The sequence below is a fragment of the Octopus sinensis genome, unplaced genomic scaffold (assembly GCF_006345805.1).
Source record: "Octopus sinensis unplaced genomic scaffold, ASM634580v1 Contig16795, whole genome shotgun sequence".
NCBI lineage: Eukaryota > Metazoa > Mollusca > Cephalopoda > Octopoda > Octopodidae > Octopus > Octopus sinensis.
The window spans coordinates 41,158-60,086 of record NW_021834582.1 but is presented as its reverse complement, the minus strand read 5'-3'; the positions used below and the strand labels follow the sequence as shown (position 1 = coordinate 60,086).

The 18,929-nt window shown below is 31.4% G+C and overlaps 4 protein-coding genes and 2 long non-coding RNA genes across 6 annotated transcripts; 5 read left to right on the top strand and 1 right to left on the bottom strand.

Annotated features, from left to right (window-relative positions):
* The first annotated feature begins 3,212 nt into the window (after positions 1 to 3,212).
* On the top strand, positions 3,213 to 4,396 carry LOC115230924 (actin-2-like). The gene has a single exon (XM_029801026.2). It carries the CDS (start codon positions 3,231 to 3,233, stop codon positions 4,359 to 4,361), a length of 1,131 nt encoding a protein of 376 aa, XP_029656886.1. The 5' UTR covers positions 3,213 to 3,230; the 3' UTR covers positions 4,362 to 4,396.
* A 2,604-nt stretch (positions 4,397 to 7,000) lies between these two features.
* Positions 7,001 to 7,590, top strand: LOC115230929. The gene is made up of 3 exons (XR_003883470.1): positions 7,001 to 7,260; positions 7,291 to 7,464; positions 7,496 to 7,590. It is a non-coding gene; the product is annotated as an uncharacterized LOC115230929 (long non-coding RNA).
* A 555-nt stretch (positions 7,591 to 8,145) lies between these two features.
* LOC115230925 lies at positions 8,146 to 8,715 on the top strand. The gene is made up of 4 exons (XM_029801027.1): positions 8,146 to 8,222; positions 8,279 to 8,390; positions 8,422 to 8,604; positions 8,639 to 8,715. Exons 1-4 carry the CDS (start codon positions 8,220 to 8,222, stop codon positions 8,713 to 8,715), a joined length of 375 nt encoding a protein of 124 aa, XP_029656887.1. The 5' UTR covers positions 8,146 to 8,219.
* A 19-nt stretch (positions 8,716 to 8,734) lies between these two features.
* Positions 8,735 to 9,539, top strand: LOC118761718. The gene is made up of 3 exons (XR_004997590.1): positions 8,735 to 8,973; positions 9,004 to 9,312; positions 9,343 to 9,539. It is a non-coding gene; the product is annotated as an uncharacterized LOC118761718 (long non-coding RNA).
* A 520-nt stretch (positions 9,540 to 10,059) lies between these two features.
* Positions 10,060 to 10,646, top strand: LOC115230928. The gene is made up of 2 exons (XM_029801030.2): positions 10,060 to 10,265; positions 10,297 to 10,646. The coding sequence occupies exons 1-2, from the start codon at positions 10,096 to 10,098 to the stop codon at positions 10,559 to 10,561; spliced, it is 435 nt and encodes a 144-aa protein (XP_029656890.1). The 5' UTR covers positions 10,060 to 10,095; the 3' UTR covers positions 10,562 to 10,646.
* Positions 10,647 to 13,734: 3,088 nt separating this feature from the next.
* Positions 13,735 to 17,982, bottom strand: LOC118761719 (beta-galactosidase-like). Its single transcript, XM_036499863.1, has 6 exons — positions 17,396 to 17,982; positions 15,574 to 15,717; positions 14,929 to 15,234; positions 14,857 to 14,897; positions 14,628 to 14,824; positions 13,735 to 13,941 (listed from the first exon to the last, which is right to left on the bottom strand). The coding sequence occupies exons 1-6, from the start codon at positions 17,980 to 17,982 to the stop codon at positions 13,756 to 13,758; spliced, it is 1,461 nt and encodes a 486-aa protein (XP_036355756.1). The 3' UTR covers positions 13,735 to 13,755.
* Positions 17,983 to 18,929: the final 947 nt, after the last annotated feature.

Sequence of the window (18,929 nt, the reverse complement as noted above, 5' to 3'; positions counted from 1 at the left end):
GCAAAGGTGGGATTTGTTCCCAGTCCCCAAAGGATAGAAAAGATAAGACTACAACAAAATATGACATTAAAAACTAAATTTACAAAGTATGAACAAAGGCTAATTTTTAGAATGAAGGATACAAATAAAATAGTAGATGAAGACCACGGAAATCAAGAATACAATAAACTAATCAATTCTCGAAATATATGGAAATATTTTTTCAAAAAAGTAAAATAAATCCAGTAAGAGTAGTCCGAAAATACTCCTCCATATGAAATAGTCCCTGCGATGAGACCAATATTCATACTCGGGCCTTCTCTTCGTTGCTATGCTGTGACAGAATTAATGCAAAAGGCTTTGATAGATCACGTGCAAAGAAGGTTTGAAGGCAGGTTTTGACTGTATGCGATAAAAGTTTAGAATAGTCACTAAACGAATTAATGTCGATCTGTCATTGGCAAAAACTCAAACAAAGGGCGGTGATAGTATGTTTGAAATAAGTTACTTTTAGGAATGTCAGAAGTGCAGAGAGAAGTAGAGGGAATATTTGAAGTAGCCAAACTGCTTCAGTTGGTACTGGTGGATTGTCCTCACATCAATTACCCATCACAACTTATGAGGACTCCACTAGCCCCCATTCAAATACAAATAAAAATAGATTCGCAGAAAGTTCTCCAAAAACTTATAAAATCTCGTGGAAAATCTGAAAAAAAACATTTGGGAGCACAGTTAGTTGCAGCAGAAAAATTAAATGGGAGTAGTGAGGTTAGAGTAACAGATGTATTTATAGATGTTTGACGTAGTCCTAATTGAGAATGAATTGGAGGAGGCGGGAAACCATATGTGCAGCTATTTGGAGACATACTGGTTGGCAACTCATCCAGATAATTAATTTATAAATACAATATTTTTACATTTGAAAAAATAAAACTATCGAACTTCTTTATTAATAAACTAATTTAAATGTTACAGTGCTAAAAAGATCCTCAGTGCTGTAGGAACACACTTTGGATTTTGAATGAAAAATAAATAGGCGGAAAAAATTATATGATACGAATTATTCTTTTACTTATATTGAGATTGTTAAAAGAATATGTTTATGGAGTAAAAAAATCAATTTGAGGTCTTCCCCTGTATCATGTCAGAAAACATAATGAATACAAAATTTGTGATATTTATTGAGTATTTTAGCATTGGTTGTTTTTTGAGTTAATGAATTGGCAATAAGGGTGGGTTCCATCAGAACTGAGAAGGTTTTTAGCAATGTCAAATTTAATAATATTAAAAATATGAAATTTCAACAATTAATCTCACATATTAACTTCTTTAAACTTCAAAAATAGATTGTTAATCTTTTTGATCTGGTCATCTTTGATAGAATTAGAAGGCTAAAATAAACCAAAATCATTTTATACCAATATTTGTATTTAATAATCTATGTCTACCAGACTTTTATTAAAGAACAATTTATTCAACAAAAAAATGGATAATCAAGATTTCAACTGATTGCTATCCACTCTATAATTGAAAAACTAGGATAACTTAATGAAAATACGATTTCGATAACATAAGACTTTGTAATTTTAAATTGTAATAATTTTTTATACATAACATTTTATTATTGACTAGTTAACAGTACCATGTGGGGAATTATAAAATTTGATTGGTTTCTATAAATTTATTTCTATTCGTACTGTTTAATAACTGTAGAATTTAACCCATTATTTGGTTTTAGCGTGAGTACTACGTCTAATATCGAAATCTAACGTTTAGAACAATATCAAAGAAACAGTCTGAATACTCATCAGTGAAATATGTTTGAATTGAATTCTCACTAGTAGAATTAGGGCCTCAATCAAAATCATTTTGATTGTTATTAAAACCATGGTAAAATTCTTTTTAGCAATAAAATTTATTTATCTTAAAATTAAAAAGAACAATAAAACAGATTTAACTAAGAAAACTGTTTTTTTGACATGTATTTGAAGTTTTGAATAAAATTTGAAAAGATTTTCTTGCTATAAAATTTTGAAAATCATTCTTTTATAGAAATCTTTTAACAATATTATCTCATTATCTTCTTAAACATTTGTTAAATAAAATGTTAATTTTTCATGACTCTGAGAGGGTAGGAAATTTGTTGGAAACTAAACTAAAATTGTCTAGGCAATTCATATTTCATATTAAGCGTTTTTGATTGTAAATCTCGAACAAATTATACAACGTAAAAATTTATGTAAACGAGTCACAGATGGACAGATATGATCAATTAATTTAAATTAAAATCACGTGATTTTCTAAAAAAAATTATCTGAGCATTCTTCGAGGTAATGCTGATTTAAACCCGAGAGAACCTCCTTTAAATAGCCTTGAACTTATTTTCCACTAAGCTATTAATAGAGGTCAATAATAAAAGCTGTGATGGGATTATCTGTTACGACTGAGGTTTCAAATGCTCAATGAAATGGCACATTTTTATGATACATATTAGATCCACATTAAAGCAAATCTCTTCCTTAGAAATAAGTCGCCTATTTACGCTGTAGCCAAACCCGAGATGCTTTTCTTTGCAGTCTTAAAATTATCAAAATATTGGCCATTTTATTACATCGCTGTAATGCGCTTTTGTTCTATTCTTACATTTACAATCATATTTCATGGACTTTGAGGGATCAGCAACTCTTCTTTCATGACTGACCATGGGAAACAATTATGCTATCTGGTCTTTTTCTATCTGGACTGACTTTAAATCGAGTGACAAAATCGTTAATCTTCTTGTGTCTAAAGGACCTGTCGGAGCATCTTATATTTAATAACTAAGTACTTAACAGAATATCAATGAAATTAATCGACAAGTTTTAGGCTGTAATTCAGCAACAATTGGTTTTTATGGTTGCCTGATAACATACAATCTAATCGATTATCTGGAATTTAATATAAATCGATAAATCCAAATTGAAGAGTAAAGAAAATTGGATTACATGTTTATATAATATAAATTACGCAGAAAAGACCATGATACTAATCTATAACTTCTCTCTTCTGAATTAAGTTATATAAATACTAAAAAATATATGGTAGTAATATCATTTTCTAATTAATTTATATAGTTAAATTATTTTTAATACATGAATAAATCTCTGTCAATAAATATAATTTACCGACAATCAAGTGCTATTAAAAGTTCCTAATTAGGAAATCGCATCGTCGGTTATATAACAACGCGCTCAGTGAGCGTTATTGTTAAAATGGGTGACGAGGAGGTTGCTGCGTTAGTTGTTGATAATGGTTCTGGAATGTGCAAGGCAGGCTTTGCAGGGGATGATGCTCCCCGTGCAGTGTTCCCTTCCATAGTGGGCCGTCCACGCCATCAAGGAGTAATGGTGGGTATGGGACAGAAGGACAGTTATGTCGGTGATGAGGCACAGAATAAGCGAGGAATACTCACATTAAACTATCCAATTGAGCATGGAATTGTTATAAACTGGGATAATATGGAAAAAATATGGCATCATACGTTTTACAACGAACTCAGAGTTGCCCCTGAGGAACACTCTGTCCTCTTAACTGAAGCTCCTCTCAACCCAAAAGCAAATCGAGAGAAAATGACCCAAATTATGTTCGAAACATTTAACTCTCCGGCAATGTATGTGGCAATTCAAGCTGTTCTGTCTCTCTATGCCTCTGGAAGGACAACTGGGATAGTAATGGACTCGGGAGATGGTGTCTCCCACACAGTTCCAATCTACGAGGGCTATGCACTTCCCCACGCCATAATTAGAATGGACATTGCAGGGAGGGATATGACAGATTATCTAATGAAAATTCTGACTGAACGAGGATATTCTTTCACTACAACAGCAGAGAGAGAAATTGTAAGAGACATGAAGGAGAAGCTGTGTTATGTCGCTCTTGACTTTGAGAGAGAAATGGCCACAGCCGCGTCTTCTTCTTCTCTTGAAAAGTCGTACGAACTGCCAGACGGACAAGTAATAACTGTTGGGAATGAACGTTTCCGTTGTCCGGAGGCAATGTTTCAACCCCAGTTCCTTGGATCCGAGTCTGCTGGAATCAACGAGACCACTTATAACTCGATTATGAAGTGTGATATCGACATTAGAAAGGATCTCTACGCTAATACTGTCTTGTCTGGTGGTTCGACCATGTTCCCTGGCATTGCTGATCGAATGCAGAAGGAAATTACCTCTCTGGCTCCTTCTACGATGAAGATTAAAATTGTAGCGCCACCGGAGAGAAAGTATTCGGTCTGGATTGGGGGATCTATTCTTGCTTCTCTTTCCACTTTCCAGCAAATGTGGATCACCAAGCCTGAGTATGACGAGTCTGGCCCAAGCATTGTTCATCGAAAATGCTTTTAGTCTATTTTAATTAATACTTTAATTTCTGATATTTTCCCGTCTTATTTCGTATATATTATTCTTTATTAGGTGTGATGAGTAATCCTGTCTCTTTCAATCGTGATGTTAATTGCCATAATTTATCATTGAGTTGTCAGAATTGAATTATTGACATCAAGGTAACGGCCGCATATGTTGTTTTGTCGATATATTTGATTGTTGTTCCGATAATTTAAAATGATTTTGATCCCTTTAGTCCTGTTGATAAGGTGGATATTTACAATTAAGGATCATAAAATTGGTATTTTTAATCATTTATTGGATAATTACAGTTTATATGAATAAAGCCTGTGATTCAACGATATCTCTTTCCTACACTGATTCCCTCGATGTTCTTTACTCATATAATTCTGGATATTCCCCCACTGTATATATTTTCCAAAAAATTCTAAGAATATTTCATGTGTCCTCATGATTATTTCAGAAATGCCACTCGATATTAGATTTATCATAAATATCGAATTTATCGACCTCAATTCCGATTCTAACTTTTGCGGGGCTACAATCAGTGATGAATTCCTACAACTAACAGACGGAGATATTAACAGTTCTGGTAAAGAATTCCTTATATAAATAATTCCGAGTACTCTGTGGACATTCCATAATGAGGCATGGATTGATGACTAAAAACGGAAATCTCAAGATTACATTTACAAGCAAACACGGCTCTAAATTCAGTCGTGGATTCCGGCTTATAATAACGCCGTTTCGAACAGGTTTTCTACATAAACACTAAAATTAAGGAGAATGTAGGGGATTTGAAGATTTCCAATGCAAAAATAAAATTTCTTGTATATTTAGTCATAATCACTGTGATGGGATAAACAACTGTCCTGATGGAAGTGATGAAAATTGCAGTTGATGACTGTTCTGGTTATTATAGATTATATGGAGACGACTTTGAGCATTATACTTTCAGTTTTAACTTGCATAATATCTTATTCAATATTGTTCTTCGCAGTTCTCAAGGATAATAAACAAGTAGACATTGGTCGGGAGGATTTAAATGACGACTTTTAAATATATAAGAAAATATGACACCCTAAACATTTATTTAACAATATTTTGTTATTGATATAAGCAGTAAGTCTAAAAGCTATTTAATACCAGATTTCAAAAAGTGGAAAAAACTTTATATTTAATTTTTTTATATTTATTGGCACTGTTGCTAGCTTACAGCACTAATAATGGTTACAAGGAAAAAGTCATTAATAAAAACAGAAATTTTAAATGTATTACGAAAATTACATTTCAGGAAATTAACAAACCGATGATAATATTTGTTACTCCAAATAAAGCCGAAAACAACGATATAGTCAAACAGCTATGCATTTCAGTAAACCAAAAACGAAGAAAGCTTTTTACAGCAATCACTAAAGAAGAAATATTAAAAAATGTAAAAATTAAAATTTATTTCAGATCAAAATGACACAACAGGGAATGAAAACCGTAAAGGAAATTAACACAACGGGAGAGCTTCCAGATAATGAAGCTTTAATAGAAACACAAGCTTCGATTATATCAGAATGTATTTCACAAATCTTGTCGCAAAAAGAAATACAAAGTACATCAGATAAAAAGGCGAGAATAATTCAAATAATTTTTAGGCTGTCCAAAAGCCGAAAGATAAACCAAAAGGAAAAGGTTCAGCGAAAAAAGGTGGCACAAAAACCGTCGAGAGTACGCCTCCAAAATCAGGGACAACTCTTAAAAAACGAGGGGAAGAAGGGGGTGAAATAAAAACTGTCGGTTAGTAAATTATTTTAACAATTCCCAGATGACGAACCTGTTGATGGTCGTATTCATTACATTTTCATACAAGGAATGGAAAATGTCCAACTGATAAAAAAATTGACAGAATTAGGAATCTCTGTAGATCTTGTTTTAAAGATCACTCCTGAGTCGCAAACAACTGCTAACCAAGTGATTGCATGCGCCACAAAATTCCTCAATCCACCGTCTCCAGAAATGATCGATCAGGAAAACCAAATGCTGGACAATTTTTGGCATGATTTAAACGACTATTTTGACAAAAATGAATCTGAATCTATCATAAAGGACACATTAAGATTTGATTATACGATCGAAGAAAGTTTGTTTTTGAACAAAGATGAGATTGACCTGAAAGTTAATTCTATTTGTATAAAATTAATAGGAAATATTTAATAATATTTTTGATCAAGTCGCAGAGTTGATTTATCGAATAATCGACCTTGAATGGGAGCATAAACAATATTTGAATAATATTAAATATATAACGGTCACAGGTAATTATATAAACATATTAAGATGATAATGTTTCAAATACATTTCCATTTTACTCCGAACTACTCGAGCCGCTCCCTGTCGATTCTGTGAGCATCCCTTACATGATTCACTGCATTGTTGAACATGTATATTGAAAAGATTCATTTAATTAGGTAGTTCTGGATTTGGAAAATGACATATCACCGAGAGAAGCCTACAATAATAATCGCGAAAAAAGATTATTTGACATTGATACTGCAAATAAAATTGAATCATTAACAAAAAAATTAGGCTTAAATGAGTCTGAAATTCAAGTTAGAAGATAAAATCTAATTTTAAGAGTTTAAGGCAGCACATTTCACCCGAAATTAAATTTGAGAAAAAAGCACTCCATTCACCGGAAATTATAAACTACGGAGATGATTCAAAGCTAAAGTACCTTCCACTTACAAAGTGGACACTGAAGCAATTCGAGAAGCAGAATTCTCAATTCTTTCACTACTGCCCGAGTGCCAAGTGCTATTTCCAAAATCGACACAAATTTCATTGGAAACCTTAAATCGAACCCAAAGACTTTTTGAATTGTTTGAAGACAAAAACATCAGTTCTTATGGTGATTTTGAATAAAAAGTTTATATTACAGAAGCTGACAGATTATTAAAACAGCTAATGTTTGAATCAATGAATTTATCATCAGTGGACCCTTCGGGTCGCCTAGTTAAGGTATCCAGTGAAGGATTTAAAAGAACATTTTTTTGGGACGATATTTTTACAAACTTAAAGAATCAAAACTCAAGACAAAGTTCAAAGAATTCAAGTATTACAATAATATTGATTAAAATGATCAGTCGTGAAGTTTGTGACCAGTTTGAGCGGAGAGGAAGAAACTGATTTAGTAGAGAAGTACAGAAAACGAAACCTCAGTTCACATTGCTGTAGTGAGTTATATGACAGATATACTTTAATGCAGGTTTATAATCATAGATTATATTTTAGATATTCAGTGAATTAGTACAGCAAATGCCTGTAATTGATAAACACGAATGCAGAACTGATGGAAGCACACTGGTGGTGTTTAGTGCTCCATTCAATCAAGAAATGTTTAGTTACGACTGTTGTGATTTTTGGTTACATACTCGTGTCGGATTAAGGTCTCAAGTTAATCGCTAAAAATAAACAGAAATTACGTTGAGCACGTATCAGAAGAAATATCCCCGTGGATGGAAACAGTCAAGGCTCGTCATAGAGAACTCAAATTAGCAGAAAAAATGCAAATGGAAAAGCTGTCAAGGGAATCGTCCAAAAGTATATCAATAATGTAATATAGACAGTATGTAGAAGTACTGAACGACTAATAACAGAATCGTATGTTTGTCAAGATTCACTTAAATCTTTATCGTTAAAAAATAATGACCTTCATGAGAATCAAAATTCTGGAAAAGTTGTTCTTCCTATAGATTATAAATATAGCGTAAAAAAAGTCAAAAATTTAGCAGCTGTGCAAATCTAAATGTCCCCGAAAACTTTGAAAATTTAGTCAAAGAAAACAACGAGTCAGAAATAAAATCTTTAATGGTATTTGTATAATCGATAAAATTTTAACACTATATGATTAATTTCTATTTTAATAGTTCAACGGATATGATTTTGGAAACCATCTTATTAGTGTGACCCGTTCAACATCCAACTGGTATCCAGTCGACGGAGGGAATATCAAGATTGTCGTCGAGGAACATTTGATGGGTTCAAAACTATTTAATTTACTTTTTCTAAGGAAATAGAATGATAAACGTCTCTGTAAATGTGAACGACAATATATTCATTATAAATAAAGATGAATCAGCTTATAAAAGTTCATCCAGTCAATTAGATGAACGGATTTTTACTGCTCTTTTGTCTAACGGATTGAATATTGCAGTCAAATCTGATCAAATATCTGTTCCTTGTGATAATTCCTGTATTCATAAATAAGCATTATTTAGTACAAATAGACAATTCTAATAACGAGATGCTGAGTATAGACGATGCACAAATAGAGAATTTTGAGGTTTTTCTATTCAGTAATTAAAATAAAGGAAAAAATAAACTCAAATAATTCAGAAAAATCTTTCAAAGAATCAGCCAATTTTATACAACTCTGTGCTTCTACAAAAACTGGATTATCTTTTAAAGTTGAACAGGATCAATCAAAATCAATTTTTGTGAGACAAACCATTTTTCCAAAAATCAATTTGAATAGTAATTTATCAAATCAAAATGGAGAATACGAAAGAATATTTTATAAAAGTGGAATTTAACAAAAAAGTATAAAAATGGAGAAATGACGGTGACTATTTAAATATAAGTGAATTATTAGTTTTATGAACTACAAGGAAATATTTATTTAAAAAAAGAAATACAAATCGCGATTCCGAAAGTAGTCAAGGAGACAGAGGGCAGAAAATTAAGCTTGCAGAAATGTGACTAAATGATTCTTATAAAATTAGCATCTTCAAAGCGTAAGAATATCCAGAACGAACCGACAGAGAACATAACTTATGAAACAATCACAGAATGGACAGCGACGAGTGTTAATGGGGACAAAATTGTCTCATTCTCAAACGACAGTCCTCCTTCATTTACAAAATTGGCCATCCATGAAGTGACCGACCCCGAAAGTGGACAAGTTATCATTAATTATTACATAATAATTCAGAAAATGACAACGCGTGAAGACGGGACTGTAATTATAAATTTTCCAGACGGAACGTGTATTTCTGAGTTCCCAGACAAGACGAGGATTACATCATATACTGAAATCTTTGAGGGTGATAGCGATTTGGTGAAATTCGTCAAGTTTGAACACCCAGATTACGCAACAGTCTTATTTAACCAACAAACCAATAGTCTGATGTCCATGTTAGTTTAATGAATTCATATTAAGATTTCCTGACAAAAGTTTGCTCACTCACACTTTCAATGATGGATACAGTCTTCAAAATGGAAGAGATTGTTTGCGAATTAGTCCAGACGGAGAAATATTTTATTCATTTGTCAAAGAAACACCATTTGTTCAGTCAGAATGCATTTATACCTTTTTTTGTTCTCACGAATGTGACTTGGCCAAGGTTGTGGACTCTGATAAGAACGTATTTTCTATAAATTCTGAAGGAGAATGTCATGTCGATAGACTAGCAGGATTTATGAGTCCTGAATCTGTTTATTTGTTAAAATTGGTGATTTTAGGACGATTTTCCTTCTCCTCTCAGACGATATTTTGTTGTTAAATCAGATGGGTCAGGACATGAAGTAATTCGTTATTCTGAAGTGGAAGAATTCATTTCTCAGATGGATGCTAATTCTCAAATATACAGAAATGACATTGAAAATATCCCTGGTCTCTTTATTTCTGTTTATTTTAGGGTCATATTTTTTGACTGTCCATAAACCTCTGTTTGTTGGGGAAATTATGCCTCCCACTAAAATAATTCCTCCTGGACTACGTGATCGGGACTTTAAGAATTGGCCTCAAAATAGTTTTAATGAAGACATAGTATTTGAAACTGACAAGTCTCCCCAGGCAGTGCAAGTAAAAAGGTTGGTCATAAATGAAGATCTGACTGATAAATTACTTAAAAAGTATCAATAATTATTTATTTGCTTTTAAAAGGTTTAAAGAAGTGATTGGAATATATCTCCAACAGTCTTACGAGGAAGGAGATTCATTTGGCTTATCGAAGATTGACGAAGACCAAGAACAAACTGAAATTGCTCAGAGGGTCAAATTAATGAGGACGCTTCAGAAATTGCCAAAACAATCTCTACAAGATGATTCTCAAATTGAGAATAATGACTTCAAAGACAGTCCTCAAAATAAAAATCAAATTAACATTGTTGAGAAAGAGTGCACTATTGGGATTGGTTATTTCAAATAATGTCAGATCTAGAAAAAATATTGGAAAAAAGAAATTTAGAAATTCTTAAAAATAGAATTATTCCTACATTTTTTGAGAACGAATATTCACTAGAAATGCTCCAAAAGGTGATTTATGTATTTTGACAATTAAGAGTTCAAATGGAATTCAATTATTAAATCATTCAACTAAAGAAAAAGTGAAAATTAAATCAAAGAAGAATTTATCTAATTACCAAGAGAGTTTAAACCAAATTGATATGAGTCAAACTATCCAAGATCCGGAGAGTATTAAGATTTGTTCTGGTAAACTATTATTAAATAAATGAAAGAAAAAGTATTTATTAACAAGGAGAATACTAATGTAACTAAATCTGATTATTATCACCAAAAATGTGTAAATACTAATATCCCACTTCCACACTATTTTAACTACGGCAGGCCTGATGAAACTGTCGATTACAAAAAAGTAATTTTCGTATATGAATATTAATTTATAAAGAAAGAAGATATTGTTCTTAGAACTAAAAATATTTCTACGATTGGTTCATTTACTCCGGAAAATCTCTTGGACATGCAAGGTCTCCGTATATCAAAGAATTTGATTGATTTTGGCACCATCGCGTATGGAATAGAATACAGCAGGACTGTATTTGCTATTAATAGTGGGACTGACATTTTGCGATTTAAAGTTATTCCCCCTCCTAAGAATACTGGAATTTATGTCTCCTATCCTCGCGGAATTGTATGATAATTTTAATATATTTAGATATTCCCTGGACTGAGTAAAGAAGTAAAAATTTATATTAAATTGGAAGAGTTTGTCGACGAGGATTGTGTAAATTTCAAACTGGAAATAGTCGACGAATTCAGAAAATTGTATTTGCCGATAAAGGCTAAGGTCATTTGGTTGAATGAATATAAATAAAAAATTAATATTCTAACATACACAAATTTAACAATAAATCATTAATTAGATTCGTTTGACTTTGATAATCCGCTTTTCTGAGTCAGAGTCCTTTATCATAATTTAGCTACTGGTCAAAATTGAATGATTTGAACAACTTTATTTGAGATTAAGAAAATGTTTTATTTATTCCATAATTCAAAGAATATATAATAAATGACAATATAAGAGTAATTACTCCCAATACTAAAAATATGATTGGTAAAAACAATCTCCGAGCACCAAAAAAACTTGTGTTTGTTAACACCAACTTTTTAGAACCATGAAATAAAAGTACAGGATAATCTAAAATATTTGGTACAAATACAATACTGTATTCAATTCTGAACCGATACATTCCAACAGGAAGTCCATTTGTGAAAGTATTAACGCTATGATTTACACGGCGATAAAATTTTTTAGAATTCTGAGTGGCGGATACTTTGATCCACACAATAAGATCTTCATTTTCGTATCCATTATTAGAGGAATCATTAGAATCAAGTTCCCACACATTTTTAAGCCAATTGGGAGGATGAATTGTATTATTCCATTCTATAATTAGTATTTCAACAAACGTGCTGGGTTTTTGAATTTTTCTTTATCATAATTCCATGCAATCCCTGTTTTTATCAAGGGGACCTCGTGATATGTGAAATTGCTTTCTTTTTCGAGAGTTATGGAATCTATAAGTTGATAAATAATGTATAAATGCCGTTAAATAAACTGTTTGCTATTATTCCACACGGGGCATACTCTAATCCCGCCGGATTTAGCCGATATGGTTCACATTCACTTCCAATATTCCCGGTCGACCCACTCAATTGTTTCCAATTCACAGAGCTTGCATACAATCGATGGTTTTGATTGTAGTTGCTCAAAATGTAGTAAATATATACATTTTTCTAGAACAAAACAAATTTAATCATACATTCATTTTGTGCTGTAAATTAAAATATATATAACATGTACATGATGATTTGTCCGTTCTGTTTATTTGACGAAAATGACCACAATTAATTTTTGTGGTATTATCTCTGCAACCTGTATATTCAAATATCATTTCTACAAGCTGCTCTATATGAAAATATAGTATTTACATTTAAATTAATGTAAAGAAGTACTGATCCAAGAATAAAACAAAAAATAGAACTTATTAATAAAATATTCCCAAGACGGAACAACGTGAGCAAATATTTTTTTGAAGGCAGGGTTTGCTGTTTAAAATATTCATCTTAAAATTATTATTAATTCGATTCAACTTATTCGATCATTTCTAATTTTTCTTGTTAGTTTTTTGAACTTTGATAATTCTTTATTAGAATTCATCTACAAATAATTCTTTTTGATAATAAAAAATATTTAATTACAGCATTAAAGACCATAAATTGTATCTATTAGAAACATAATTTGATATTTTTTTATTATCAATTTAATAATAACCGCAATATAAGCAAAGATGATACTTGTGATTAAAAACAAAACAGTTAAAAAATTTAGTAATGATAAATATGAATAATTAGAGAAAATTAATTTTTTTGAAAAATAGTTTGGCTAAATTGAAGGCTGATATTATCGAGAAAGCAAAAATCTTAAATGTCATTTGACCTGCCAAAAAATAATCTTCCTCAGGTCTATAAAAAAGAAAAAATGTAAACTTAGTAAAAAATGTTTCTTATCAAATTTAATTGAATATAACTTTAACTATTAATCTAATAAAATTTTCAAACAGTCTTTTTCATGTGACACAGAAGAAAAATTCTTTTAGTTGTTGAACAATGCCCATTTTATATCTATTTTCAAACAACAAAACTACAATTCTACAACAAATGAATTTAAAGGACATTTTAATCAATTAAAATTTTACTATATGGAAAAAAATCGAAAATAAATAAAATCAATTCGAGTCTTATAGGAAAATAAATTTAAAAGACGGTCCTTTTTTACTCATTTGGAATGGAAACAAACTGAACAATCAAAAGCTGTTTTGGTTATTTAAAATTGATTCAATGTGAATTAAACTCAATAGATATAAAACCCAACTATAAGAATACCCTCCAAATAACATGTACTAAAAATATTAAAATATGATATAAAAACCTCACTATATTGTAAAACAGCCTGCTTACACTGATTCAATATGCCTTTAGGTCCACAAAATTTTTATTAACCAATCTTATCAATAAACTTTCAATTATTTAAACAAATATATTTAAAAAAAGAAAGTTCAGATAACCCAACAATTATTAACAAGGATTATAAAAATTAATTTAATCCCAAATTGCTACATCTGAGAACTCCAAGTAACGATTGACCATTCCAGCCAAACCAGACAGTTCCAAAACAGCAAAACGATTAATCCCCTCAAATAAAAACGGATAAGGAAGATAAAGGGACCTCTGAGGTCCTATATTCCAAAACCTCCCAAGATTGAATCCATTAACAAACACAACCCCCTAAACTCATTCCAAATATATTACTCTGCCCCACATCGACATGTCCAGAAATGTGCTCGAAATATTCCCCGTTATTTCGAGTGACCCAAAGTATATACCACGTCCAGAACAGTCCATTTTATACCTTGGAGGTAACCTCGATCGGTAAAATTCCATATCTTTGTTCGATAAACCAGAAAATTCAATTCTGGTCATCTTCCATCCTTCCAATATACTTTTCCTCTTTTTATTCGCCACAGTAACATTGGAAAGTAATCCCTTTTAATATAATATTAAATATTATTATTTAATTATAATAAATATTTAAACTTTAAATGCAATATCAATAGCATTGCAACTTCTTCCTTGGTTCTCCACAAGCAAACTCAATGTGAGTACTTTCTGTGGGTATAAAACGTGGATAACCGGAGAGGTGGCATTAATATCTCCATAATATATCTATCGATAGAAAACAGTGATTTAACTTCATTAATATAGATTTGAGCAATATCTGCCACTTTTGAACATTTTAAAGTAAAGTTATTCCCATAGTTCCAAATACCAGAAAAAGTGTACAAAACAAATCCATAAGGCTGATCTATGTCTTCAAATTTAAGTGGATATTTTGAATGGACTGAGCCATTTTGGACAAATTGGAGCAAATTAAAGAAAGAAATTGGCTATAGTAACAATCACCTACAATAAACCTGAGATAAACTGATTTTGGGGTATTTTATATTTATTACAGGAGGGGGAACTTCTGGGGGATTCCAGCCCAAATATTTGATTATACTATTTCTAATGGAGTAATAGAGTGGCGTGTAGGTTCCCCCTTCTCCCAGTGGAGCAGAATAATCATAGCTTGTAATTATAGGACTCAGTCTTTGCCCACTGTAATAGCCTCCTGTATCAAGTCATTGGCACCACCAGACATACCATTATAATATTCAAAATTGGTTCCGCCTTCGTAGACATAACTATATTATAAATTTAATAAATTACAAATTAATATTTGCTTTCATATAAAGCATTTGATTAAAGCTTTTTGTGACAGAATTTACATTTTGTTTGACTTTAATACCTCCCCAAGTAGTGAACCATCCAGGATAAAACTCACTGTTTAGAAGAGGCCCGTCCTCTTGCACTCTCCTCATGGCCAAAAATGCCTTAAAAATATCTCCAGGACCAAAATCGACTCCAGTGTAGACACCTTTAATAGAACCTCTTTTCAAGGCAGACTCCCAGTCACCGTCAGTAGTAAAGAGGACACTTATAATTGGTCCGCCCATTTGGTATGTACTGGGAAGTAGTTCTCTGAGTAATACAGAGTACCATTCCTTTACACATTGCATGTAAACTAGACATTTCAATACATGTCTTTACATTTGTCTTTGGATGAACGAAGCTTCACAAAAGTCCGATTTGAAAGCAAAAAGTAGGGAAGTCCACCCTAGACAGTGAGGATTGGAAAATAACAAATTCCCATTCTGCATCGATGTAGGGACCTGGTCTGACGATGGCGAGCATTTGGTGTTTTTTAATTAAATTGAAAAAGTTTGAAATATTTCTATTTCCAGCAAAATTATATGATCCGCGGTATTTTTCGTGGTAGTTCCATGCGATGTATCTTGGCTATGATTTGGGGGGCCGAACGTTTGAATTGCGTTTAATCCACCTGCTTTCATTCTGATGATCCGGTCTTCCCATTGGTCTTGGGTCACTCGAAAATAATGGAGTGTCCCGGAGACGTATTGGAAGCAAACTTCATTTTTGGTAAAACAATTTTTTTCATAGTTTATCGATACTTTTTCTTCATTTTTAATCAAATTTAGCTATTTATTTATTATTAGTAAAGAACCAATAAAAAAGCCACTATATAACACATTAACTTTGATATTTAGTAAAATTGATTTATAAAATGTTATTTTAAGACTTTTTTGTTAATTTCTCAATAATTAAATAAATTTAGTTAAGAGATCTGGCCTTTACCTTTGAATTTATTATTCATTTTCACTATTCTCAATTGATCTATTCATTTATTTTGAAACCGCAGAGCTCACATTAATTTCGATTGTAGCTGACATAATTTTTTTTGTTAATTCAAAATATTTGATTAGGAAATTTAGTTATTAGATCTCTGGACATGGATGGCCTCGCAAACGCAACTATGTAGGATTACTTTACAAACTTTTTTAGACTAGGGACCACATTTAAATTATAAAATTTTGTGGGGACTACCTTAAATAAAATAAACATTTTTTGCTATTACCGCACAATTTCTGACCTTTTCAGGAGCAGGTTTAGACATGCTTGACTATTTAATATATTAAAATAAAATGAACATAACAGACAATTTAACAGTAATTCAGTGAGATTTCTGATCTTGTTTGCTAAAAATAATTTTACTTATGTCTGACTCTATCTTCAAAAATTGGGAATTTTTAGACTTTAAAATATTCATGTGAGCAACAAGTTTCTGGCTGTACAGACTCTTTGTGGTACTTAAGTTGAAAGGTTTCAGTTAATTGTTTCCCAAAATTCTATAGAAAATCATGCATTTTGCATTTATTTTATTATTTGAGGAAGTGAATTTAGTCAATCCAAATTCAATGTAAGAATCCGATCAAAGACGACGATTCAATCAGGTTAATTTTAACGTTTTAGGTTTATACTTAAATACAAAATTAGTTTTAACTTTAATATATTTTTATTTTTTCAAAATTCCTGGGATCACTAAAAATTTTCTGGGGACCATGGTTGAGACCTGCTGACTTAAACACGCACCACAGTTTAGATAAGGATAGCATTCTTAATTGTATTTGAAGAGAATTTCGAAATCATTTTGAAGCAGCTTAAAAAGGAAGAGGATCTCGAAGTGTTATGGAAGCCAGCTCGAAATAGAACGAAATGATAAGGTTGTCCAGGGATCTGACTTATTGTGTTCCACATGTCACAATCGATGGCATCGTTAGTCTAATAATAATTTATGCTCGACCCGGATTTCTATCGTCTCGACTGCCAGTTTTTATAATTTAAAATATATGAATTATTTACAAAAAATATAATTTAACGTACTTTTATTTCTTGGCGACATTTGAATGAAAAAGCAAAAATTGGGCAGATTTTCCTCTGTATTGAATAAATAATTAATATAGATACCTTTTTATTGTTTTAAATTGATTTTTATTTTTTCCGATATAAATTCAAAATGAAATCATGGAATAGAATACCCCTTATACAGTCTTCCCTCTATTGCTCGCCATTTTTGGGACCAAGCCAAAATTGGCGACTAAGAGAATTTGGCGAGTAAGAGAAATAATCAATATCCTATTTTCTATCAACAAAAAATTTCTATAATTTTTAACTATCTAAACATTTAAATAAATAGCCGAAACATTTATTTAAAAAACCAAAATTTTAAGTAAAGTAATCATTTATAGTTTTTTTGTATGATCTTTTCACTATATTTTTTTGCATTTTTAATAATCTTTCTAGCATATTCACATCAAAATTATCGTCATGTGAAAAATATTTTTTGAGGTCCGAAATACATTTTATCGCATCTCGATGTGTAATACAGTTGTTTCTTTCACAATCTTCAGTAATTGAACTGTCTAAAATTGCATTTTCATCGTTATTTTCATAGTTATTGTTTTGAACAAATTCATGAAGTTCGTCATTTTCAGAGTACGTAAAGTCTATAAACTCCTCCTCTTTTATGGGATCTGTGATCATTAATTTTTCTATAATTTGTTCGAAATTTTTTATTTTATGGTCTCCCATAATAGGTTCTTCAATTCTGTTTTCCCATTTGGCGTGCTGAAAACATTTTGATATTGTATCCACTGACACATCTTTCCAGGCTAGATAAGAAAATAAGATTGCATCTTTCTGGGTTAATTTTTTATAGCATTCAATAGTTGCGTCACCGTAGTTTATTTGTTCAATTATATGTTTAAATTTAAATTTGTTGAAATGAGATTTAAATGATCTAATGATTCCTTGATCCATCGGTTGAAGCACAGTAGTCGTGTTTTTTGGTAAATATAAAACTTCTATCATACTTAATTCGATTGTTATTCTATGCGAAGGACAATGGTCTACAACCAAAAGTATCTTTTTTTGTTTTTGTTTGAGAGTCTTGTTCCAATTATACAACCATTCGTTAAATATTTCCATGTTCATCCAAGCCTTTGAAGAATTCCGGTATTGTAAATATTCATCAACGTTCAAGCTTCAAAACACCTTGGTTTCTTAAACTGCCCGATCATCAAAGGAGTTCTTTTATCGGATCCAGTCATATTTGCGCAAAGCATTAATGAAAATCTGAAAATTGGCTAAAAATGTTAAACCTATCTTTAAGTAATTTTTGTCCTGGTCGGCGTTTCCTGCAGACACTTTTTGATGGAATGGTCTTGTAAAATACGCCGGTTTCGTCGGCATTATAAACATTTTCTGAACCATATTCATTTATTTTAGAAGAGATAATTTTTTTAAAGTCTTCGATTTGATCTTTGAACTCATCCGCAGTATATCCCAATTCACCATGAAAAATTCTTAGTTTTACATTGTGCCTTTTTTTGAACTTTTCAAGCCATCCTTTACTGGCTTTAAATTTGAAGAGACCGTTTAACGCAGCAATTTCAGTTGCTTTCGACAAAATTATCTCATCATTGAGGTAAACTCCAATAGATTCCATGTAATCTATCCAGGCAATGATTTCAGAATCAATTGCTGAATATCTAAGTTTCGAAAAACGAGAACTTCTCCCATAAATTGGATTAATTCCAAGAATCTTCTGTTTGTTCAATTTAAGATCGTTAATTGCACGTCTCGAAATTGATTTTTTGAAACGCGACGAAAAAATTTCTGAAACACGCCTTAGACCAGGGGTGGCCAACCTTTTTCACCGGCGAGCTACTTTTCATTTTGCGATTTTTTGGAGATCGACTTATATATTTTAATATCAAAAATTTTATTTTACAATTAAAAATTAATGCGATTTTTGG

Coding starts and splice junctions, on each gene's coding strand:
- LOC115230924 (XM_029801026.2), top strand. CDS start 3,231: ATGGGTGACGAGGAGGTTGCTGCGTTAGTTGTTGATAATGGTTCTGGA.
- LOC115230925 (XM_029801027.1), top strand. Junction 8,391..8,421: donor CGTCGAGGAACATTTGATGG/GTTCAAAACTAT, acceptor ACTTTTTCTAAG/GAAATAGAATGATAAACGTC. Junction 8,605..8,638: donor TGTTCCTTGTGATAATTCCT/GTATTCATAAAT, acceptor TAGTACAAATAG/ACAATTCTAATAACGAGATG.
- LOC115230928 (XM_029801030.2), top strand. CDS start 10,096: ATGCCTCCCACTAAAATAATTCCTCCTGGACTACGTGATCGGGACTTT. Junction 10,266..10,296: donor ACTGATAAATTACTTAAAAA/GTATCAATAATT, acceptor TGCTTTTAAAAG/GTTTAAAGAAGTGATTGGAA.
- LOC118761719 (XM_036499863.1), bottom strand. CDS start 17,982: ATGATAGAAGTTTTATATTTACCAAAAAACACGACTACTGTGCTTCAA. Junction 15,718..17,395: donor CTAGAAAGATTATTAAAAAT/GCAAAAAAATAT, acceptor AAAAGTATCGAT/AAACTATGAAAAAAATTGTT. Junction 14,898..14,928: donor CTTTATATGAAAGCAAATAT/TAATTTGTAATT, acceptor TTTATAATATAG/TTATGTCTACGAAGGCGGAA.